Here is a 19892-nt window from a genome sequence, read left to right on the forward strand (position 1 = left end):
AACACAAAGCCAACAGTTCCTGATACTTTAAATTATCCCAGATGAGATGTAGACCAGCACAGCTAGGACTTGCTGAGGTTAAGGGCATGAGCTAATAGATTTTTATTGGGATTATTGGCACAGAAAAGTGGCAGGTGAAGAGAGCATCGGCTCATAATGTTCATAGCTATGGGATAAAAAAAAAAAGGAACATCTGTTGAAATCATGAAGAATATTTGGCTGAGCAGAACTGTAATCAGATGCATGTTCGACAGCAGGGTGTTTTCTGCCAGCAGCAGGACCTTGGAGAATTAGTTTCAGACTGCACAGAGTTAAAAGTAATTATCCAGTGCAGTGACTTACGACTGCTTTGTGTGCTAAAATGTCTTTGTCTGCCCAGGTTGCGCAGGATCCAGCAAAGTTCTGGGCATAGTTCTGGGCATAGAGGCGAGCTCTGTCCTAGGCAATTTAAAACTGAAAAGAGAGGCGAAAGGTTGGTGAGGAAACAGCATGCACCACAGCAGAGGTGGAGCTAGATCTTTTGCATTCTAGTGGATGCTCTGGACACTTGGCCAAAACTGATCCTTTGCACAAACTAGCCTGTGTAGGCCCCCCAGCACCAAGTACCAGAACCAAGGGAAAATGAGGCAAATATGGTGGGAGCAGGTCTTTGCCAGGTATCAGTGGAGAGTGAACCATATAGGGAACTGTATCCCAAAACTGCCCAACAAATGCCTTCTAAAAATTGTCTTCTGTTTTCAAAGCCTAATAGGTTGCTCCACTTTCCTCATCTTTCCTTTTTCCTGGCAGCACAGTACTTCTCTTGTGATATCATCTTTACTTTCTCACACCCTGGTCACTCTTAGCACTGGAACGTTTTGCTTTGCAGTTCTACTCTCCAATCCCCGATTTCCCCCCCCCCGTTGATCATGTCAGTATGTCAGTTCAACCCTCCACTGAATCTTTTCCTTTATTATAGTAGCTTTTCCCTCTTTCTACTGTGGTACTAGAGAATGTCGATCACTGTGTACAAATTCCATCAGATGTTTTTGAAAATGTGACCTTTAAGAAGGACACAACCTATGCCTCTAATTTTTCCTATGTGACAACATACACCAAGGTGAGCTTGGCATCCTGTTTTTAAGGATGGCTCACATCATTTCTTGACAAAGAATATGAAAACAGAAGAAATGGTTACACTTCTCTCAAATGCTTTCCTAGTCTCCAACAAATTGCAGTTTAGGAGACTTTAAACAGGATTCCTATGTGTTTACCTCCGGCAGACTTCTCTGCAGCTGTCCAGGCTGAGTGTGGAGGAACAAGCACAGAGCAGTCAGGAAACTTGGGCTGAGTGAGGAGGAGAATCGCTGTGCAATGTGGAGTGCTTTACCAAACTCACTTATTTATACTGTATGCTGCTGGGGGATCAAGATGGTCTTTCACTGTGACATTAGTATATCTGTGCAAATAAGCATGACAGGGCTTATGGTAACAGCTCTGAGATTGGAGTGGAGCTTTTGCAGTGCTGGACAAAGACTAGTGCCTGGGAGTGACCCTGTTGTACTGCAGCATGGACTGCTCTCCTGAGCTGCCAGTTGTGAGTGTAGGCAAATGAATATCGTGGTGCTTTGCCAAGTTCTATTAGTAGCCTTAAAGCTGCGTGCTTGTTGAACAGAATTGTAAGCACAGCAGATGAACCCATCAGAGAAAAAACGATTCCCTTCCAGATTCCTTCTCTCCATCTAGAGACTGTTATGAATATGATATCATTGTTCTGGGCTTATCTGTCTCTCCCCCCATCCCCTAACTGCTCTGAGTGGCTTTGGCATTCAAAGCTCATGTGTCCCTACACAAAGCAGAGCAATTATAGCATGATCTCAAATGTGGTTTTCATTACAGCATTAACAAAACATTTCTTATTTATGGGTTTTTCTTGTAGGCAGTTTCTCTAGCTCAGAGAGTGTTCCAGTTTCTTTCTACATTCCTATTTCCCCACAGAATGGGTTTGACAAATAAACCTTTGCTTGCAGAGTTGTCACAAGGAGTGGCATAAGAAGAGGAGTCAGCCAGGATGAACAGAGATTGTGCTTTGGTAGGCGGTGCAGACAATTATGGAGGTATTTTGCTCATTTGAGGTGATAAAGGGACAGTGGAAGTGCTCAGGGTACCAGTCTCCAGTGGGCCGACGTACAGAGAACAGCCTTCCTAGCACAGATGGTCCTGAGGGAGTTTTATGTGAGAGCAGCCAGACTCCCACCCCCAATTTGGATGTACTAGTCTAATGAACAAGAGTCTTCTCTCCTGCAGAAACAGAAGACTATGTCAAAGCATTTTCTGAGATGTACTTTAGTTGAACACAAATCATAAATACAGGGATAACAGAAGGAAATTGCTAGTCTGTGATATATGGGAAGTTTGGCAAACAGCTTTTGCAGCCTTTTCTGGACTAAAATATTGCTGATATTGTGAGTCCAACAATCAGCACTTGTGATATTTGGTGGCAATTTGAAAATGTGCTTTCTTAAACTCTTCTGTAAGGGATCTTTGCAGTCAGTTTTCAGTATGACAATTAGTTCTTGGATGAACCATTACCCAAAGAAAATGCTGTTATTTTTAGCTTGGTTATATGACTATAAGAAAGTACTCCTATCTGTCTTGGTCGCCTTCTTTGGGTTTTTGTACCTCTCTCTTACTGAGGTTTGCTTTTCTGTGTTAAAACATCATGCATATATTGAGGCTTTTATTATTATGGTTGGGAAGTACTCCAAGTCCTGGCTTGCCAAAAGGTTACACCCTGCTAATGGCGAAAGAAACTATTCACTAATGCTGGGACTAATAGATTTTACAGGCTACAGATAGTTGTTAAAAGGTATAGGAATGCTGGGTAGCAAATTACAGGAATATGAGCAGTAGAAAGTACCATGTTGAAAGGGCATCCACAGAAAACAAATGTATTTGTGTGAGATCTTTGACCCTTCTCCATTTCTGCACACTGTTCTGAATGGCTTATGCCTCAAGACTGACTAGTTTTAGTTGCCTATATGTGCTGTGTCCTGGGCGGGGGGGGGGGGGAGTGTTGATACAGTGAGAACCTTATTTTGCTTGATGGAGTGATTAGAGGTGCACAGGTAAGGGGCAAATTGTGCCCATTACTGTGGGCAGACTTTCTCAAAAGTGAGGCATTGCAATACTTCCTGAATATGTCCAACGTCTTCCCTTGATTAGTGTCTGAGATGCAATCAAGGCTTGTGCATCCTTTCTATAAAATTGGCAAAGGAGGCAAAGCGATTTCTTCATGGTTACACAGCCAGCTAGCAGCTGAGCTGAGAACAGAAATCGCTTCCTGGGCAGCAAAGTCAGCGACATAGAGTCGAGTGCTTGGCCCCCCACCTTCCACAGCTCTTCCACTAGTATAGTCAGCTGAGAGGAGTCCAAACCACAAAATTCAGATTTTGGCACGAGATCTAGAGTTTGGGAGATTTCAGGCCCATCTCTTGCTGCACAGGAATACGGCAAGTTTTTTGTGTAGCCAACAAGAAAAGCAGCGTTCTTTCAAATGCATCCTGCAGATAGAGATGCAATAGCAGATGAGAAGCATTGTTTTGTTTGGTTTCCCTATGTAAGTTTTCCAGGAAGGAGTCAGATGGCCAGAGTTATGCAAACCAAATGGATCTTCTTTTGTTTAGAGCAAAGGAAAATAGTCACTCATTTTTGTGGTGAAACACAAACATTCTCCAAACAAAATAATCTCTCCCTGTAGCCAGCCTGGCCAGCCATGAGTTCCCTCTTGGGACTCTGAGTCTGATAAACTTTCTAGAGGCATAGACTTTAGTGCAAGTTGGGGGTGGGAAGGGAGAGAAAGAGAAACAAAAAACTAATGAGATCTAAGTAAAAGGCCTGGCAAAATTTAAGCCAGCTTTTGTTCTTTGGCCTTTGCTGCCAATGTTAGCAAAGGAGAAAACAAGACATTGGTCTTCATTCTTGTGGCATGTGTGCACTGAGACAATGTCATAAATTTATGGGAGTTAATGATATCTTCATAAATCAGGGTGACAACAGAACTGTAGGGCCAGATTCACCACCACTGTGCATCTGCTTTGCTCGTGCAAAGTGGGAAATGCTGCTGGTTTGATTTGGCAACTCCATTGCAAAACTGAGTGCCTGTATATGATGCAAGCTCATCATAAATCTAGTGCCTGTGCTGTAGGCAATAAGAAGTGAGGGATGTGCATTGTATCACTACAGTGCATGCTTGAAATGCCTATTGTCTATCTGCCTGTCTTTCAATGACGAAGTAATCTTCTAGTTAGTATGGGGCTAGCAAAGGAATACCCTGTGCTAAAAACATCTGCTCCTAATGTTTAGTATAGTGCAAATGTTTGTTATGTATTCTTGCACTGAGGCTGTGGGAAAACAGCAGTAATATGGTACTTTCCAGGCCAGCAGCATAAGCAGGGATCTAGAGGGATCACAGAAGCTTGAAGTAGGTGAGCCATGATGCAGAAGCAAAGCCGGCCTGTGAAAACCCTACGGCTGGCTAAAACGTTTCACTTTCAGCTGTTTGCCTGTGTCAAACAGTCCTTAACAAAATAACTGCTGTGGGTAACTCAAAAATTCCAGTGTGTATATGTAGGCATGGGATCTGCTGGAAGCTGGAAACATAAGGAAAACTTCAGGGAAGGTTACAACTTCTCATTACCATTTCATTTTTTTTAATGGAGTGTAAAAAATAAACATTTCCTAACCTGCCTAAGGAAATCATCTTTTATACTGCTGCCAAAGCAAAGAAATACACCAGTATGAAATAGGGATTACAATGTGTGATAGGAATTACTAGAGCAATATTACTGCTTTCTAAAATTTTGTATTCAGTGGAAACCTCTCTTTTAGGAATGTCTAGGAAAGAATGCTTGACTTGGTGAGCCCTGCTTCTGCATGAGGGGACTCTCATGTGTTTTCAGACTCTCGCAGTCTGTATCTTATCTTTATGCCTCATCCACTGCAGTAAAATATGCTGTGTGACTCTGCTTCTGAGTGAACCCTGCTGAGCTAACCACTGAGAATGGGGCCAAGATCAATAATGCTCTTTTGCTGTTGCCCTAATCATTATTAGACACCATCCATGTGAACAAATTTATCTCGGCAGCCAAGTGAAGAATGAACAAGGCTCATAGCTGATGCAGAAATTACTTCAGAGAAGGTTGCCACATTCTCTTTGGCTTGTGTCTCTTCATGGCTTTTCCTCTTTCTACTGGCACCTTAAATGGAATTGTAACTTGCACAAGTTTCCTCAAAAACAAAAGACCAGACAGTCAGAATAGTTCAGCTCTTCAGTAGATTGCTAAACAATTTGGTTAAAACTTTATCCTTGCTCCTTTCCATTCTCTGTTGCTGTCAGTGGTGACCTGAACACTGTAACCTTGCTTCCATGTTGCCAGTGCCATGTCCACCCTAGGAAGTAAATTGTGTGCTATGCAGTTGTGAAGAGACTTTAGATGTTTAGAGACTCCAGGTTTGCTGTGTGTGTTTCAAATAGCAAAGCAGGGTGGTGATGAATTGTACTCCTGTTTCAACATGGCCCCATAGAATGAGGGTCTTTTCCACCCTGTGGTATATAGAGATAAGACTGATGATTTGGATTGAAGATGAGATTTGAAACCTATAGGTTTGAGCTGAAGGGGAAGGAATCTGTCAGGAGAGGAAGGGCTTTCAAACAAAATGAAAATTTTAACTGGAAAATTTTAGGAAGCTGGTAATACTTGGTAACAGCTCATTTCAGGTCTATAAGCATCTCTATAGAAGGCCCTAGAGGTGGTTATAAGTACAGCTGGTAGAAAGCTTTCTGATGCAGTGACGTGCTTCTGGAAAATGCTGATTCAGCAGAATCAACTCCTTCTGTGGGAATGTGTGGTTTCCAGTCCTAAAAACAAAACACCCCCAGCCTGTCTGCCTGATTTTTTGCCAATCTGCCCAGTCTCTAGTCAGCTGGCAAATGGGCTGAGAACTTCCTTGGGATCCCCATCTGCTTGGTCACCAGAGTGATGGTGTAAAGTTCTGATTTAAGTCTATAAGAGTATTAGCTAATGTTCCTGTTTCCCAGGCAATTGCCTATTGATAATTTTTCTCACTCTGCTTTTAAACCCATAGTATAATTCAGGTTGGAAGGTTTAATTTAGGATCAGAGGAGTCTGCCTTGAAGTGCAAAATTTCCCATAATGTATAATTTTCTTAACTCAGCTATTTCCAATTACATGTAATCTGTTGCAACTCCATCTGGTCTCCTGTATAGAGCGGCTGTGATAATTTACCCTGACCATTCCAAAAACCTTGTATCTTCAGTTTTGTTGTGGCTCAGATGTGTAGCGTGATAGATTTCAACAGCACTGAGCAGCTGTAGGAATGATGAAGGTTCTGCATACAAACAAGATGTGGGTGAGAGGCAGTACAGGGCTTCTGATTGCCCTGAGGTGTTCAGCTCTGCAGGGGTGGGTAGTCCTCAGCTCTTTCATAGGAGCGGTAGCATGAAGGGCTTTGTGGAATGATATTTCACAGTGAGAATTATAGAGAGCTCTGTGGCAGCTTGAAAACAAGACAGTTTTCATGAGGGCTCTGCAAAGAAATGAAAAAGGAGGGTCAGTAGCTGCATTTCCCCATCTTTCTCAGGGGCAGGGGGAGTAAATGCAAGGTGTTGAATTTCTTCCCCCCCCCCCCCCCCCCCCCCCCCCCCCCGCAAGATGCAGGGTCTATGCTGTTATCTTGAGTTTACGCTGTAAATCCATGAGCTAAAATCATGCCTACAGTTACCTCAGAACAACTGCCGTGCAGTAGCTTTTTATCCCTCAAACAGTGTTTGATCTTGTTTGTGTATCAAGAGTGAGGAAAATCATTATTTAAGCTTGGCCTTTAAGGCCTGTATTACTGATCTGGTAATAAATCCCAATATTTCTTTTTTCCAGATGAGAAGCCTTTTGTAGTGGAAGATACCTACTTACTCTGCCCAGCACCTGTGCTACGAGAAGTTGGCATGTACGTGTTTTCTAAATACTCAAGTATTTACTTTGCCTGTGGGAAAATGAGTTTGTGTCATCTCACTATATTCTGTTGTTCTTATATGCATTTAATTCTGACATTGTCTTTTGTGCTTGTTGGGTTAATTGGCAGTTGTGCATTGGAGCACAGGGAAGAGAGCTCCATCAATGTGAATTAACCCGTACAAAAGGCTTTTCTGTGCATCAGGAGCCGAGGTTCCAGAGGATATTATCTAGTAGAGGATTATAGACTAGCTGGCCTGACTTGTTTCTTGTGGATTTTTTTCAGGGAAGCAGCTCTTCAAGTCAGTATGAACGATGGTCTGAGCTTCATCTCTAGCTCCGTCATCATCTCCAGCACACACTGTGTAAGTTTTGATCTGTGTGCCTAAAATGATTCAGTAGGATGGTGGTACTTAACCACAGATGTTTGTTATATTGGTATTAGGGCTTCCAAGTTGAGTAAGCCTCTTGTGCAGAGGATCTGTTTCCTCCTTTTAAAGGTGAGCTTGTGAGTGTGGTAACATGACATTTTGTGTATCATGTGTGCCATAATGTGGCAAAGGTCTTGAGTCTTCAGTAAACACCTTGGACTCTGTATCTGCTGTAGGATGCAGACCAGAATAGGACTAGTAGCCAGTGGTCTGGAGCTGTCTGTGCCTGCTTGTCCACTGCACAGTGAACAAGAAGCAGGTCTGCTGGCTTCGCTATCTAGTCTGTTTCCTGCACAGCAATGGTGCTGCTAGTTGTGAAAGGCATATGGCAGTTGTGCTCACACCCTTTGTCTGAAACCAGTATGGTTGCCAAAAAAATGTGGGAGATTCTCCACTGAAGTAGCTGGCTTTCAGCTGGCATCCTTCATTGCCAATAGTGAGTTGCTGCACTCACTCTCTGGTGGAATCAGGCAAAGGACAACGAAGCCATTTGTAATTCATGGTATTGCTGAAGATGCTGCTTCTGCTAAGTCGTGGTTGTTGGGAATAGAGCATGAAATGACTTGCACTGAAGGAGGTAGTGGAGGAATTCATTTTGAGTTCAGAGCAGTTCTTCATGCTTCAGTGTATTCAGCTGTATTAATCTATGGGAAGACCTATCTTCTGTACAGGGAATGGTTGAGGTGCTGCTTTACTTTTCCCATGTACTGACTTAGTAAACTATTTTTTGGGGAAGCCAAAATCTTTCTGGTAGTCTCACCAGAAAGACTTGAAAATCTGTCCATGGCCTGCTTTTCTCCCTATCTAGTAAAGGTACATCATGTTCCCCTACAGAGTAAGTGAAAGGCGAAGTTGTATAACATGGGATTACCAGCAGTCTTCTGTGGTCCACAAAGGCTGATGCACACAGTGAGAAGTCTTTTGTGTCACTTGATCTTGACACTTGTTCAACAAGGACAGGATTGTATGGAGAGATGGTTTTTGGAGCTTACATGAGAGGTTATATTCCAAAACTTACAAAGACTTCCTTATGCCTTATAAGAAGGGAATTTATTTTATTAGTTAATTTTTTGGTTCAAGTTCTCTTTGCTCACTGGCAAAAATGTATTTGCATGTTGTCAGCAAATTACAGGAATATTTTCCTATGTTTTGTTCACGGGAGGCAAGACCTCGGAAAGAATTCTTAGAGAAAAATTTTTCCTTCCTGATATGCTTTCTTCTGTTGATAGAATTATTATTTCTAGGTTATAAGAGATGAAATACCCGTTCCTCTTCTTTTGTTTTAATAGCTGTAAGGAAACTTTCAAAAATACTTACACTTCACGGCAGCGCCTACTACTCTGATGCCTCCAGACTGGGAAAATGGATTTGCAGTGCAGCTAAGCAGCCAGAATTCAAACCCAGATCCTACATCCAAACCTAGATGCAGTGACATTCAGTGGCTGCTTTGAAAATTATATCGCAGGCTTCACTAATCAAAGAAGTTACTTCTGGGTAAACAGGCATTTTTTCTTTGTAGTAGTGGGGTTTGTTTTTCCAAGTTCTTTTTAAAGATGAAACTGTTTACCGAGACTACAGTCCCCTCTTTAATTAAGGTTACAAGGGCTCTGGTCCTGGAAATAGCCCTATACAAAATGTGCACCAAATGATCTGTTTAATTGACTTCAGACCTGAAAGTTAGGTCTGTTTGAAGATCTGCAGCCAAAGTGAGACAGTCAGAAAGCTGTGGAATGAAGTGATGGTAACAAGCAGGGAAAAAAAATAAGGTTTTCTTCGCTATGTGCAAACTAGGAATCAGTGCTTTGGGTTTCCTCTCTGTGCTGTATTTCAAAAATGATCAGGTTTGGAAAGAGGTCTGGACTGTCATCTTCAAAAAACTTCCCCGATAGCAATCGGCAGTGACTTAACATGGCAGCCCCACACTTGCTTTGATGCGAGTGCCTTGAACGCCAAACTCATTGCTCTCCAGAAATGGCTATTTAATGGGAGAAGGAACAAAGCAAGGGGCTTGACAGCCTGAGAAGCTTTACCATTTCTTTATTTTCTTATGTAGCTCCGTAATAAAACCTTCCTTTGCAACATGTAAATAATCTGCAAATATCCCGTGTTCCCCATAAACAATACCTGTCCTGTTCTATGAACTATCAGTTTTCAAGGAAAATCTGGAGGTAGTCTGGGGGGGGGAAACTCAATTAAGAGCATAGCTGAAGCAGATAGCTACATACCCAGCAAGAAAAGGCCAAAAATGAACAGTCAGAAAAGTCAGTCAGACTTTGACTCCTAAGTTATGAATGTAGGTATTTGAAGATCAGGACAGATAGAGCCTAGACATTGAACTATCTAATAAGCTTTTTTTATCACCCTAGCTAGCAAAAATTTTACAGTAGGTTTTCATGCTAGGGATACTCGTTCAGTTTCTCATAGGTTAATAGAGCAAAGCTATTTTCTACTGGCGTAGGTCCCAAACTTTATTTAATATCTAAAGACTCCTAGGGATGAGGCAGCTAAATATATGTCAGTTTTATCGAGCAGTGAAAACTCTAGAAGAAAGAAAACACTTTTCACCTTAAATAGGTCACTTTTTGGGAAGAAACAAGGGATCAAAACCTTTGCCTTTTCTAGAAGTGCATCACAGCTTCAGTGCTGTAGCTCAGCAAGACTCGACTCCTGCAACTGCCAGAAGCAGGGAAGGAAGAGCCCTTACTACTCCTGCACTCACATTGTGTTTTCTAACACTGAGTGCCAGCTGCTGAAAATAGGATACTGGGATTTTTTGTCTTGCCCAGTGCTGTAAATTTTGTGAGGTTGCCAGTTAAAAGTGCTTTTCGCAGACTATGCTGCCTTCATATTCAAATACTGAATGCGTGGCAGCAAGCGTTCTGTGCGCTTTAGGAAATGTCACTGTTTTGTGTCTCTGTATGCTGTAATGCATATGTCTCTGGTATAAAGTGACTCCCTTTGGGAATAGGTAGAGCTTTTTGCTTGAGCCCATATTGCCTAACTGTGGTAATTATACTAATTTTTTCCCCTTGAGGTGTAAGATCTGCTACAGCATTTCAAGGGGGAGAAAATGAGGGAAGGTTAGAAATGAAGACATACGTAACTGCTGATTTCATCTTGTCCTTAGTCTGAGACACACTTAAATACATCTCACTTTCCAGCATTAAGTGATACTACTTGTCAAATCTATCAACACCAAATTAGACCTCACTGTTTGAATGCTGGCTGGGGTTTGGGGGTTTTTGTTTTGTTTAAAGGAGTCACATGTACAGCTAAAACAGCCTCAGAGCTTCTACCTATGCTTCGAAAACTGGGCACTTTGGAATCCACATCCTGGACTGCAGGTGGTCTGTTGTGCTTTGAGGGACTTCTGTTTTCCCTAGCTTTCAGCTTCCTGAAAGGTGGCAGGCTTCAAGGTTTGCAGCCCCAGAAAAAGTGCAAGGGGTCTCAGACATTAAACTGCATGGGTTCTGTTGTATTCTGCCTTTTGCTCAATTGTTTGTGCTTTCCAATATTAGAGGACAGGTGTGACTGTATATGCTCTTATACCTCCTTTTCCATGGGACTCAAGGAATTGCTAGTTTAGGTTCCCAAAGTAAAATTGCCAACAGTGCTTAAATTTTGTTTTTTAAAGTGAGTCTCCAGGCTTTCCTGGTACTTACTGCAATTCTTTCCTCTCTATCAAAAGGTAATTGATTTTTTCATTTAACAAAAGAAAACAGAAGAACGTGTGGGAGAGACTTGTAAAGATGCTTTTGTTGCAAGGGATCTTTCAGCTTTTCCATTTTAAAGCACATTTTGGGAAGGCTTGCAGTCACATAAAAGTGATCTCAGCTGGATCAGTTGGAGCAAAATCTCCATTTAAAAAAGAATCAAAATTCTAGGTTGGCGCAGTTCTTTTCAAGCCTGAGGTATGAAACAGTCCAGGGGAGGTCTTTGGGGATTTTATTTTGTTTTTCTTCCTTGGGATTTTCAATATGAGTTTTTTAGAGGCAAGAGAGTCAATTACACACAGGAGGCCCTTTTAAATCCCTTGTGGTAAGTATCAGTCTGGAATTTGCCCAGGCATGTTAGCCAACAAATGAAAGTCCAAATGCAAGGTCCATCTTCTATCTGATGCATAAGGAAGTATCAGTCAGAACAAAGCTAGATTCCCCAATCCCATGCAGAGGCCTTTAGTTAAAGGTGGAGTTGTCATTTGCTGGACATGGTAAAAAGCGTTGACTTGAATTGCATGGGACTGCTCAGTTTTCACAGTGCAGTCTTTACTTCAAAGGAGAGTGAAAGAAATAAAAAATAGAGAACCAGGTTAGCAGAGGAGAATGTTTTTGTTTGTTTTGGTGAATGCAACTCCCTCTCCTACCCTTTTGTTAGTTTCTTAGGAATAGTGCTTTCATTGTGTTTTGCTACCATCTTGGCTTTTCTGCTGGTTTGGTGGCTCTAAAGATTAATGGGAAACCTAGCTGGACAATGCCAGATGCCCTCAAGATGATAGAAGTGTCAGAGCATATATCTGTCTGTCAGGGATGGAAAATAAGAGCATGCTGGAGAGAGACCAGGAGTATTGCACCCACTGCCTTGAGACCATAAGGCCAAGCCTACCCCATTTAATCATGTCTCCACAGGTGGTTAGGGGCTGCAGCATGCATTCTCACAGATCCCCAGGTGGTGCAAGGCAAGAGATGGTATGTGTACTTTCAGGGGGGAGGAAACTGGGAAGGCTGTGTCCTGCTCACCCTTGCAGGGTGCCTGCAGCACCCTTAGGGAGCTGGGCTCAGTAGGCAGGGGCCCATGTGTCAGTAAGGAGCAATGAGGACAAAAAGGAGTTTTGCTTGTTGGAAGAATACAGTGATTTCCATTTATCTGTCAAAAATGGGCCAGACACAGGAGGAGTTTGGCTGGGCAAAGCATTTTTTCTATTAAATTATGGCATGCAGATGAGACCCTCTAGCTTTAGGGCAGAATGATACTGCATGTAAATTTCAAGCTTGCTTGTGCCCTCTCTGTGGATGGCTAATACTATTTTTTATTCGAAAGTTTTGCTGACTGCACACCCCAGACTGAGGATTAGTGGCTGGCTTCTGGTAAAGCTGCTAACAGTGGCTGGGTTTATTTCAGAAGCAAGAGGGTAACTATGTGTAAATAAGGGGCTGCAGACAGAAGTTTAATCCTGCTCCCCACTAATTTACGTATTACCCAGTTAACTAAGACAGGGCTGTCCTGAGTGTAATTTAGGGTGTTATGTGGCCTGGGCTATGTGACCACTGGCAGTTACCCCGACAGAACAGGGGAATGGCTGGAATGAGCGCTCTTAAGGTTTGGAGACAGCATGCTGTTTATATGCTTAGCTGGGGGATAAGGTGCCAGCATCTCCAGTATGACAAAGCTCAGCTGGCTGGAAGTATTTGATGAATTTGTCTCTTAGCTTGCTTGTCTTGGAGAGTTACTAATTTATTTCTCTGAAGTTGGCTTTTCAATATCTGTACCTTTTAAATAATGTTTTTCTTTCATTTGAATGTTCCCCTGTGGGGGGAAGGAATCCCCCCTTCCATGCAGAGGGCACTGAGGCTGTGTTGTTACTGCATTACCTAAGGAAAAGAGAGCAAATCCATGCAGGGACATCCAGGTGACCTCAGCTGCTGCAGAAGGTGCTAAATGGCAGCCCTGAATATTGAAGCCTGCAAAGGCCAGGCACACCTGGGGACAGGGCATTGCTTCTAAAGGAATGTTCTTAAGGCTGTGGCATCGCATTGGCCCTGAGAGAAGCTGGGCTTGTTCCTCTGTGTTCTTTTGGACAAGGTAATCTCTCCTCTATAGAATCCAATGTGGATTTAAAACCCTTCTTCCTTCCAGCCCTTGGAATCAGTTGTGACTGCTTGGACTTGAGATTTCAGGAGGAGGCTACTCTTGAAAGCATTCTATAGGAGGCTAAAGATGTGGATGTGTCTTGGGCAGCTGTTTAGCAACTGGGTCCTCCAGTTCTGAGTGTCAAGGAGGTATTCGGGTTATAAATAATGTTTAATTATCAGAACTTGTCACTGTCTGTCTCTGTTGCCTGACTTAAATTAGACAAAGGCCCCTTCTGGGGACAAGACACATACACCCCCACTTTCTGCTGATATTTTTTCTTGCTTGGCCTTTGTACTGTAGTTACGGTTACGGACTGACTTGCTCTAGGTGCTGTGTAACCACAGAACACAAAGGCATATCCTACCCCCAAATTGCTTCTGTCCAACTCCTTGCAGCAAGGCTATTCACTTAAATTGTTACAATGCTCTTGCTGTCAGCCAAGCGCTCTGAGCTTTCCAGTGCCTCAGAAAGACATCATCTCTCAGGGCGGGCTGGGCTGTCTGCACTGCAGGTAAATGAGGTGCCTTTGTTCTCCATTGCAGAGGTCTCTGTGCAGTATGCTAGCAGAGGCCAAAAGTATGCAGTAACTGAATAAAGCTGTCAGTGATTACAATAAGGACTTCAAAAACAATTGGACACATTTAGGTGTGACTTTACAGTAAGTGAACAGTATGTTTTAACATAGCATGAAAGACTAAATTCTTGTTGCCATGATCAGTTTCCTCTCTTCAGCTTTTGATACTAGAATTTTTTAATGTGCCTCCATTTACGAAAGAGGCATTAAGGCAGAAAAAGATTAATGTATCTCCAGTCCCAATCTGGAAGTTGAAAATTTACATTGCTACAGGTGTTATCGTGTGGTTGCACACTTTCTACTTTTTATCTGACTGACCAGAATATCTTAATTGGGTGGCAGATAATTAATGATGAGAGTTTAAAAGTAGTTTCATTCTATTGCTGACATCAGTGGACCTTTAGTAGTTGGAGGCACCAAGAACTATAGTTTACTCTCTGCTAAACATAAAAACCTCATCTTGTAACACCAGTAATATAGGGTATAGGACCACAAATGCAATGGGAACTGAGCATCCTCAGCTTCCACTAGTGCTAATACTAAAAAAAAAAAAATAAAATAAATAATTATTTCTTCTTCAGCTATTAGTCTCAGCATACCACCAATTTCCTATGTGAAATTGTCCCACATCAGGCTTTAGTGGTATGAACACAGTGTGCATTGCTTTCATTTGCACCTGTTAATGCCTGGGGAGTGTATGCTGCAGTGGTTTTCCCACTGCTTGAAGAAGAATTAGCAAGTAATGGCTGGTGGAGTTGGGAAGCTCTTAAAAAGGGATTTACTCCTGTTTCCATGTTAGGACTTTGAAGAACTGAAAGAGGGAGAAAGTATTAAATGCTGCTTTATGAACGTGTACGCATGCAGATGTGCACAGAGCAGGTTGCACACCAAGCATTGTCAGGAAAGGGAATATACAATAGAGGAAATAATTTACAAGGCCGAGTTTAGAGGCAGGAAGTCAGTCCTACTCTGTTGACTGGAGGGCTGCTGCCAAGTTCTTCAGTGCAAAAAGACTATCTCAGAGGGAAGCCAGGATGGGAATTAAAATAAGTCTTTGTTCGTTTTCTAAAATGCTCCCAGAAGAGGAAAAAACACTAATGACCTCTTGCACTAGTAACTCTCAGTCTCAAAACTGGAAAGGAGGTGAAAACTGCAGGGCTGCAGTGACAGCGTAAAACAGGTCTTCCTGGCCAGCTCTTGACTGGAAGAGCAAGGAGCATCACTAGCTGATATTCATATACGCCTTATGTTGCCTAGCGAGAAACATATGATGCTTCTTTTGCAAGAAGGCAAGACAATGGACGTACCCACACGTGGCCTGGGAGAACATTTCTGTGGCAGGGTGTTAGACTTGCCTTAGATTAGCATTGATTGAAACTAATTTTTATTTGCCATGTGTATGTAGTTCGTAATGGATGTCTTCCCGCGTTACACCCTGTTCCTTCAGGGCTAGGGGAGTTATGCTTGTAAAAAGGAGTGTCTTTCAGCTGAAAGGGGACATGTTGGGTCAGGGCAGTTTGGGGTAGCAACTGCATTTGGGAGGCATATGCAGTGCCTAAAACAGGCTTACCCTTTTAAGCTAAGGTCCTATCCAGTGCTAGTAGATACCAGGCCCTCCTCACCTGAGATGCTGGTGCTCCAAACCCACTCTTGGCTGGGAAGATCTCAAGGTGGTTAAGCACACTGCCAGGCAGTTAGCCATTCCAGATTTTGGAAACCAGAGGAGAGCTGCTGGCCAGCAGTTGGGCCAAGCCAGTCCTTGGCTGTGGAAAGGGGCTTCTTGAGATGTTAAATGTGGAAGTGAATGGATGGCTTATTGCACCTGACAGCAACTTAGGGAAAGAGAAAGTCTTGCATAGGCAGATCAGAGAACTGGTTATCTTCTAATGAAGCAGTTATCTTGGTGGCAACCATTGATAAATGGCTTGGGATGATCAGTGAGGTGACAGGTGGGGAACAGGCCTACCATTATGGAAAGAAATAGTCCCTTTGGTCTCACACTTCTGGTTGCAAGGGTGCAGAAGCCATTGAAGTCAGCTAAAAAGGGGAATTTGGCCTCTTAACCTTGACAGGCTTTGCATTTGACAAAAGGATGTGGGTACTGGCACAGCTTTACTACATCTAGGTATCCTGGTTTTCTTCCTGTGGCTATTTGAAACTGAAGGAATTTGCACCTTTGAGTTAAACAACAGTGGGTGGATTTGATCTTTAAATATGGAGAAAGAAAAAGTTAGAAAATCAAGAAAGCACTACAAGTTTGTAGTAAAAACTTGTAGTAAAAAAATATGCCCTTCACTGAAGGTGTTGGTTTTTTTTTTTATTTAAAGGGAATGTAATTCACTGCTAAAGGAGGGTTTTTTTCAATTGCAACTTTGTTCTGGGCTGCACAATTAAGGCTCTGCTAGTTATCAGTGTTTCTAACTCTGCAGGCAATTAAAGTGCATTCACTATTGTATCAATAGAGGCTTTATGAAACTGCAGAGTAAATTTAACGAGCACTTTTCTAGGCCCTTGACCTATATATTATTAGTTGAGGTATTGCTCTGTGGGAACGCCAGGGCATATGATTTCAGGTTTGTTTCTAAAAGAAATTGCTCTTAAATGCTTTATGCTGCAAGTATAATAGGCAGTGAATGTTTTTGCTAACACAGGTCACCCTTAGAGTTAAATGTGCAGAGATTATTTCACTCTAATATTGCTACATGGGCTGTTTTATAATACCCTTAAGCATGGTAGGCATATTACAAACAGCATGTTTCTGTGGCTTTGTATTGGTTTTGTGTGGCAAGGTTTTGGTAGCGGGGGGCGGTTACAGGGGTGGCTTTCTGTAAGAAGCTGCTGGAGGCTTCCGCTGTGTTCGAGAGAGAGCGAGCCCTTACCAGCCGGCTCTAAGACGGACCCGCCGCTAGCCAAGGCCGAGCCAATCAGTGATAGTGGTAACGCCTCTGTGATAACATTTTTAAGAAGGAAAAAAAAGTTGGGACAGGGAGAAACAGCTGCCGGAGTGAGGAGTGAGAACATGTAAGAGAAACAAGCCTGCGGACACCAAGGTCAGTGAAGAAGGAGGGGAGGAGATGCTCCAGGCACCAGAGCGAAGATTCCCCTGCAGCCCGTGGTGAAGACCCTGGTGAGGCAGGCTGTCCCCCTGCAGCCCAGGGAGGTCCACAGTGGAGCAGATCTCCACCTGCAGCCCGTGGAGTACCCCACGCCGGAGCAGGTGGGTTCCCGAAGGAGGCTGTGACCCCGTGGGAAACCCGCGCTGGAGCAGGTTCCTGGCAGGACCTGTGGATCTGTGGAGAGAGGAGCCCATGGAGCAGGTTTTCTGGCAGGACTTGTGACCCCATGGGGGATTCATGCTGGAGCACTGTGCTCCTGAAGGACTGCACGCCGTGGAAAGGACCCACGCTGGAGCAGTTTGTGAAGAACTGCAGCCCGTGGGAATGGCCCACGTTGGAGGAGTTCGTGGAGGACTGTCTCCCATGGGTGGGACCCCACGCTGGAGCAGGGGAAGAGTGTGATGAGCCCTTGCCCTGAGGAGGTGAAGCGGCAGAAAATAATGTGTGATAACCATAAACCCCATCCCTGTCCCCCTGTGCCGCTGGAGGGGCTTGGTGGTGAAATCTAGGAGTGAAGTTGTGCCCGGGAAGAAGGGAGGGATGGAGGGAAGGTGTTCTGAGATTTGGTTTTATTTCTCATTACCTTGCTCTGGTTGATTTGTAATAAATTGAGTTAATTTTCCCAAATTGAGTCTGTTTTGCCCGTGACGGTAATTAGTGAATGATCTCTCCTGTCCTTATCTCGACCCGCAAGCTTTTTGTTATATTTTTCTCTCCCCTGTCCAGCTGAGGATGGGGGAGTGATAGAACGGCTTTGGTGGGCACCTGGTGTTCAGCCAGGGTCAATCCATCTCAGGTTTGGAAAGTAGGGATTCACAAAAGAGACCAATAAATTGGAGTTAGGGGCAGAATCACAGAATGGAAGTTTTGAAAATTTTTAATTTGGGAACATCAAAATAACCTGTGGATATGCGGACTTTTTTCCTGTGACAGTGCTGAAATTAACTAGAAAATATGTGCTATAATCTCTGCACACATGTACACCTCTAATAGTGAAATCCCATTTAACATTAAGTTGAAACAGAACACTTTGAAACAGTGCATTTGAAACAAAATGTTTTGTTTTATTGAAATGTTTTTCCGTTGAAAATGTGATTTCAATTTAAACCGAGTTTCAGAAGGAAACTTATCCCAAACACTTCTTGTTGTGTGGGTTCAGGTCATGCTGGCATGCTGTAATGGCCTGTGAGGAAATTCTCCTGTTCAGCTTGTGGGGGATACATGAGTGTTAGCTCAAGGAAGGTGCTCCTGAGATTTTTATTTTTTTTAAGTGCTGCTTAAATGCTACAAATTTCATAGACATGAACAGAGGCAAGACATTCCAGAGCTGTAGCATGCCGTTTTCCTTCCTTTGCTCCCTCACAAAGAAGTAAACTCAAGTCAAACCATAAATGGTTGCTGTTATGACAAAGTCTAATTCCACAGAATTTTGTCTGCTGTTATTCCAGTTGCTGTTCACCTCCTGAAATGGATTTAAGATGATACTTATTAAGGACTGCCTTCAGGCACAAATGGAAACCAAAATAACTGCTTAGGATTCACCTCAAAGGTTTTGTTGTTTAGCTACAAGTGTTGGTGGACAAGAGATGGCTGTTTCAGAATAGGAGCTCCTTGTACTTCCTCAATCAGAAACATCGACAACCAAACATGTACTGTCGGCGGGGGGGTGGGGGGAGCACTCAAGCTGCTGGCATTATTTCAGTGCAAGTGTGTGTGCAGACTGAACCTAAAAAGAGTGCTCAAGAGGCCTCTGCCTTTGTGCTAGCTGATTTCGGGCCTGTGATGTCCCAGCCACAAAGCCAAAGGTCACACACTCGCCTCCAGGACAAAACCTGAGGCCTGACAAGATGCTATGACCTCTGACTGTAGCTGTAGGGAGTGATTATTAAGATGCTTATCTGTAGTTAGTGTGCTTGAAGGCCTCCAGCTAAGAGGCCCTGATCCCTTTGATTTGTGCTGCTTTCTGCAGTGAGGCTGTTAAAATTGTGACACCTGAAGTTTGACGATTGACAGGTAATGGCATAACTAGTGAGAGACCTGAGCACATGTTCAATGGCATGAAGTCTTACCACTATTTTTAGTCTTTGGTTCAGAATAGGTCTCTTGGCAGTGAAATTCAGTGGTCGGGAGCTTTGTATCAGAAACAGTAACAGAATTTGGAGCATTTTACCAAACCCGATGGGATGTCTGAGGGAGCTAGAAAACCAAAGAGGTGGGTAAAGGCCTTTGGACCTCAACACCTCTGAATGGGGAGGCGCCTGTCATCTGAAGACTACTGAATCCCAATACTGATGTAGAGTATATGCAACTGAAGAGGGAAAGCTCATCAGACTGTAGGGTTTTGTCATGTGTTTCTTCATAAGCTATCCCACCAGACCCTACTGTATTTAATGCAGGATCCCAGATGCAATGCCTTATGGGTGAGGCACTACACTAGCCTGGGACTGGACAAACTTGAATTCTACCATCACTTCTGCCATATCTGCCTTTCGGAAGTCTTGCGAACACTTCTGTTTAGCTGGAAACTTTTAAGTATTTCTTCTGAAGGAAAAGCACAGCTTGTTTTTGTAAGCATAAACACAGCAATCAAGGATTAGAGAGTTGTTTTCCCTGACCAAAGATTTTTTTCCTTGTAACAGGAGTAATGATTACTCCTCCTTCCTTCCTTCCTTGTGTTTGCCTGCTCTGTTTGGAGTGTGAACTCTTCAGGACAAGGGTTGTCTCTTGCTCTGGTTTTATACACCATATGGTGGAGTGAAGCTTCGCTGGTGTTTATGCTGGCCTGTAAAGCAAACAACATAGGATGCTGGAAAAGTCTTTTGTAAGCAGGCTTTCATCTCCTTTCAGCACTGGAAGGAGGGGAGGGAAACAGATCATTGCCAGAGGGGAGTCTCATTTCACAGCACAGTAA

The 19892-nt window shown here is 43.2% G+C and overlaps 1 protein-coding gene across 2 annotated transcripts in view; it reads left to right on the forward strand.

Moving 5' to 3' along the window:
* ANTXR1 (ANTXR cell adhesion molecule 1) overlaps positions 1–19892 on the forward strand; it is a 110340-nt gene that overhangs the window by 37712 nt on the left and 52736 nt on the right. Inside the window, exons 11-13 of one of the 2 annotated variants that reach the window (XM_049831189.1) lie at positions 6936–7005; positions 7297–7375; positions 8731–8852. In XM_049831189.1, coding sequence (XP_049687146.1) covers positions 6936–7005; positions 7297–7375; positions 8731–8736 — 155 coding nt within the window. In that variant the 3' untranslated portion in view covers positions 8737–8852. Of the gene's footprint in view, positions 1–6935; positions 7006–7296; positions 7376–8730; positions 8853–19892 lie in introns of those variants that run through there. The other variant, XM_049831188.1, reaches the window with a different exon arrangement.

The sequence above is a fragment of the Accipiter gentilis genome, chromosome 28 (assembly GCF_929443795.1).
Source record: "Accipiter gentilis chromosome 28, bAccGen1.1, whole genome shotgun sequence".
NCBI classification, from domain to species: Eukaryota; Metazoa; Chordata; class Aves; order Accipitriformes; family Accipitridae; genus Astur; species Astur gentilis.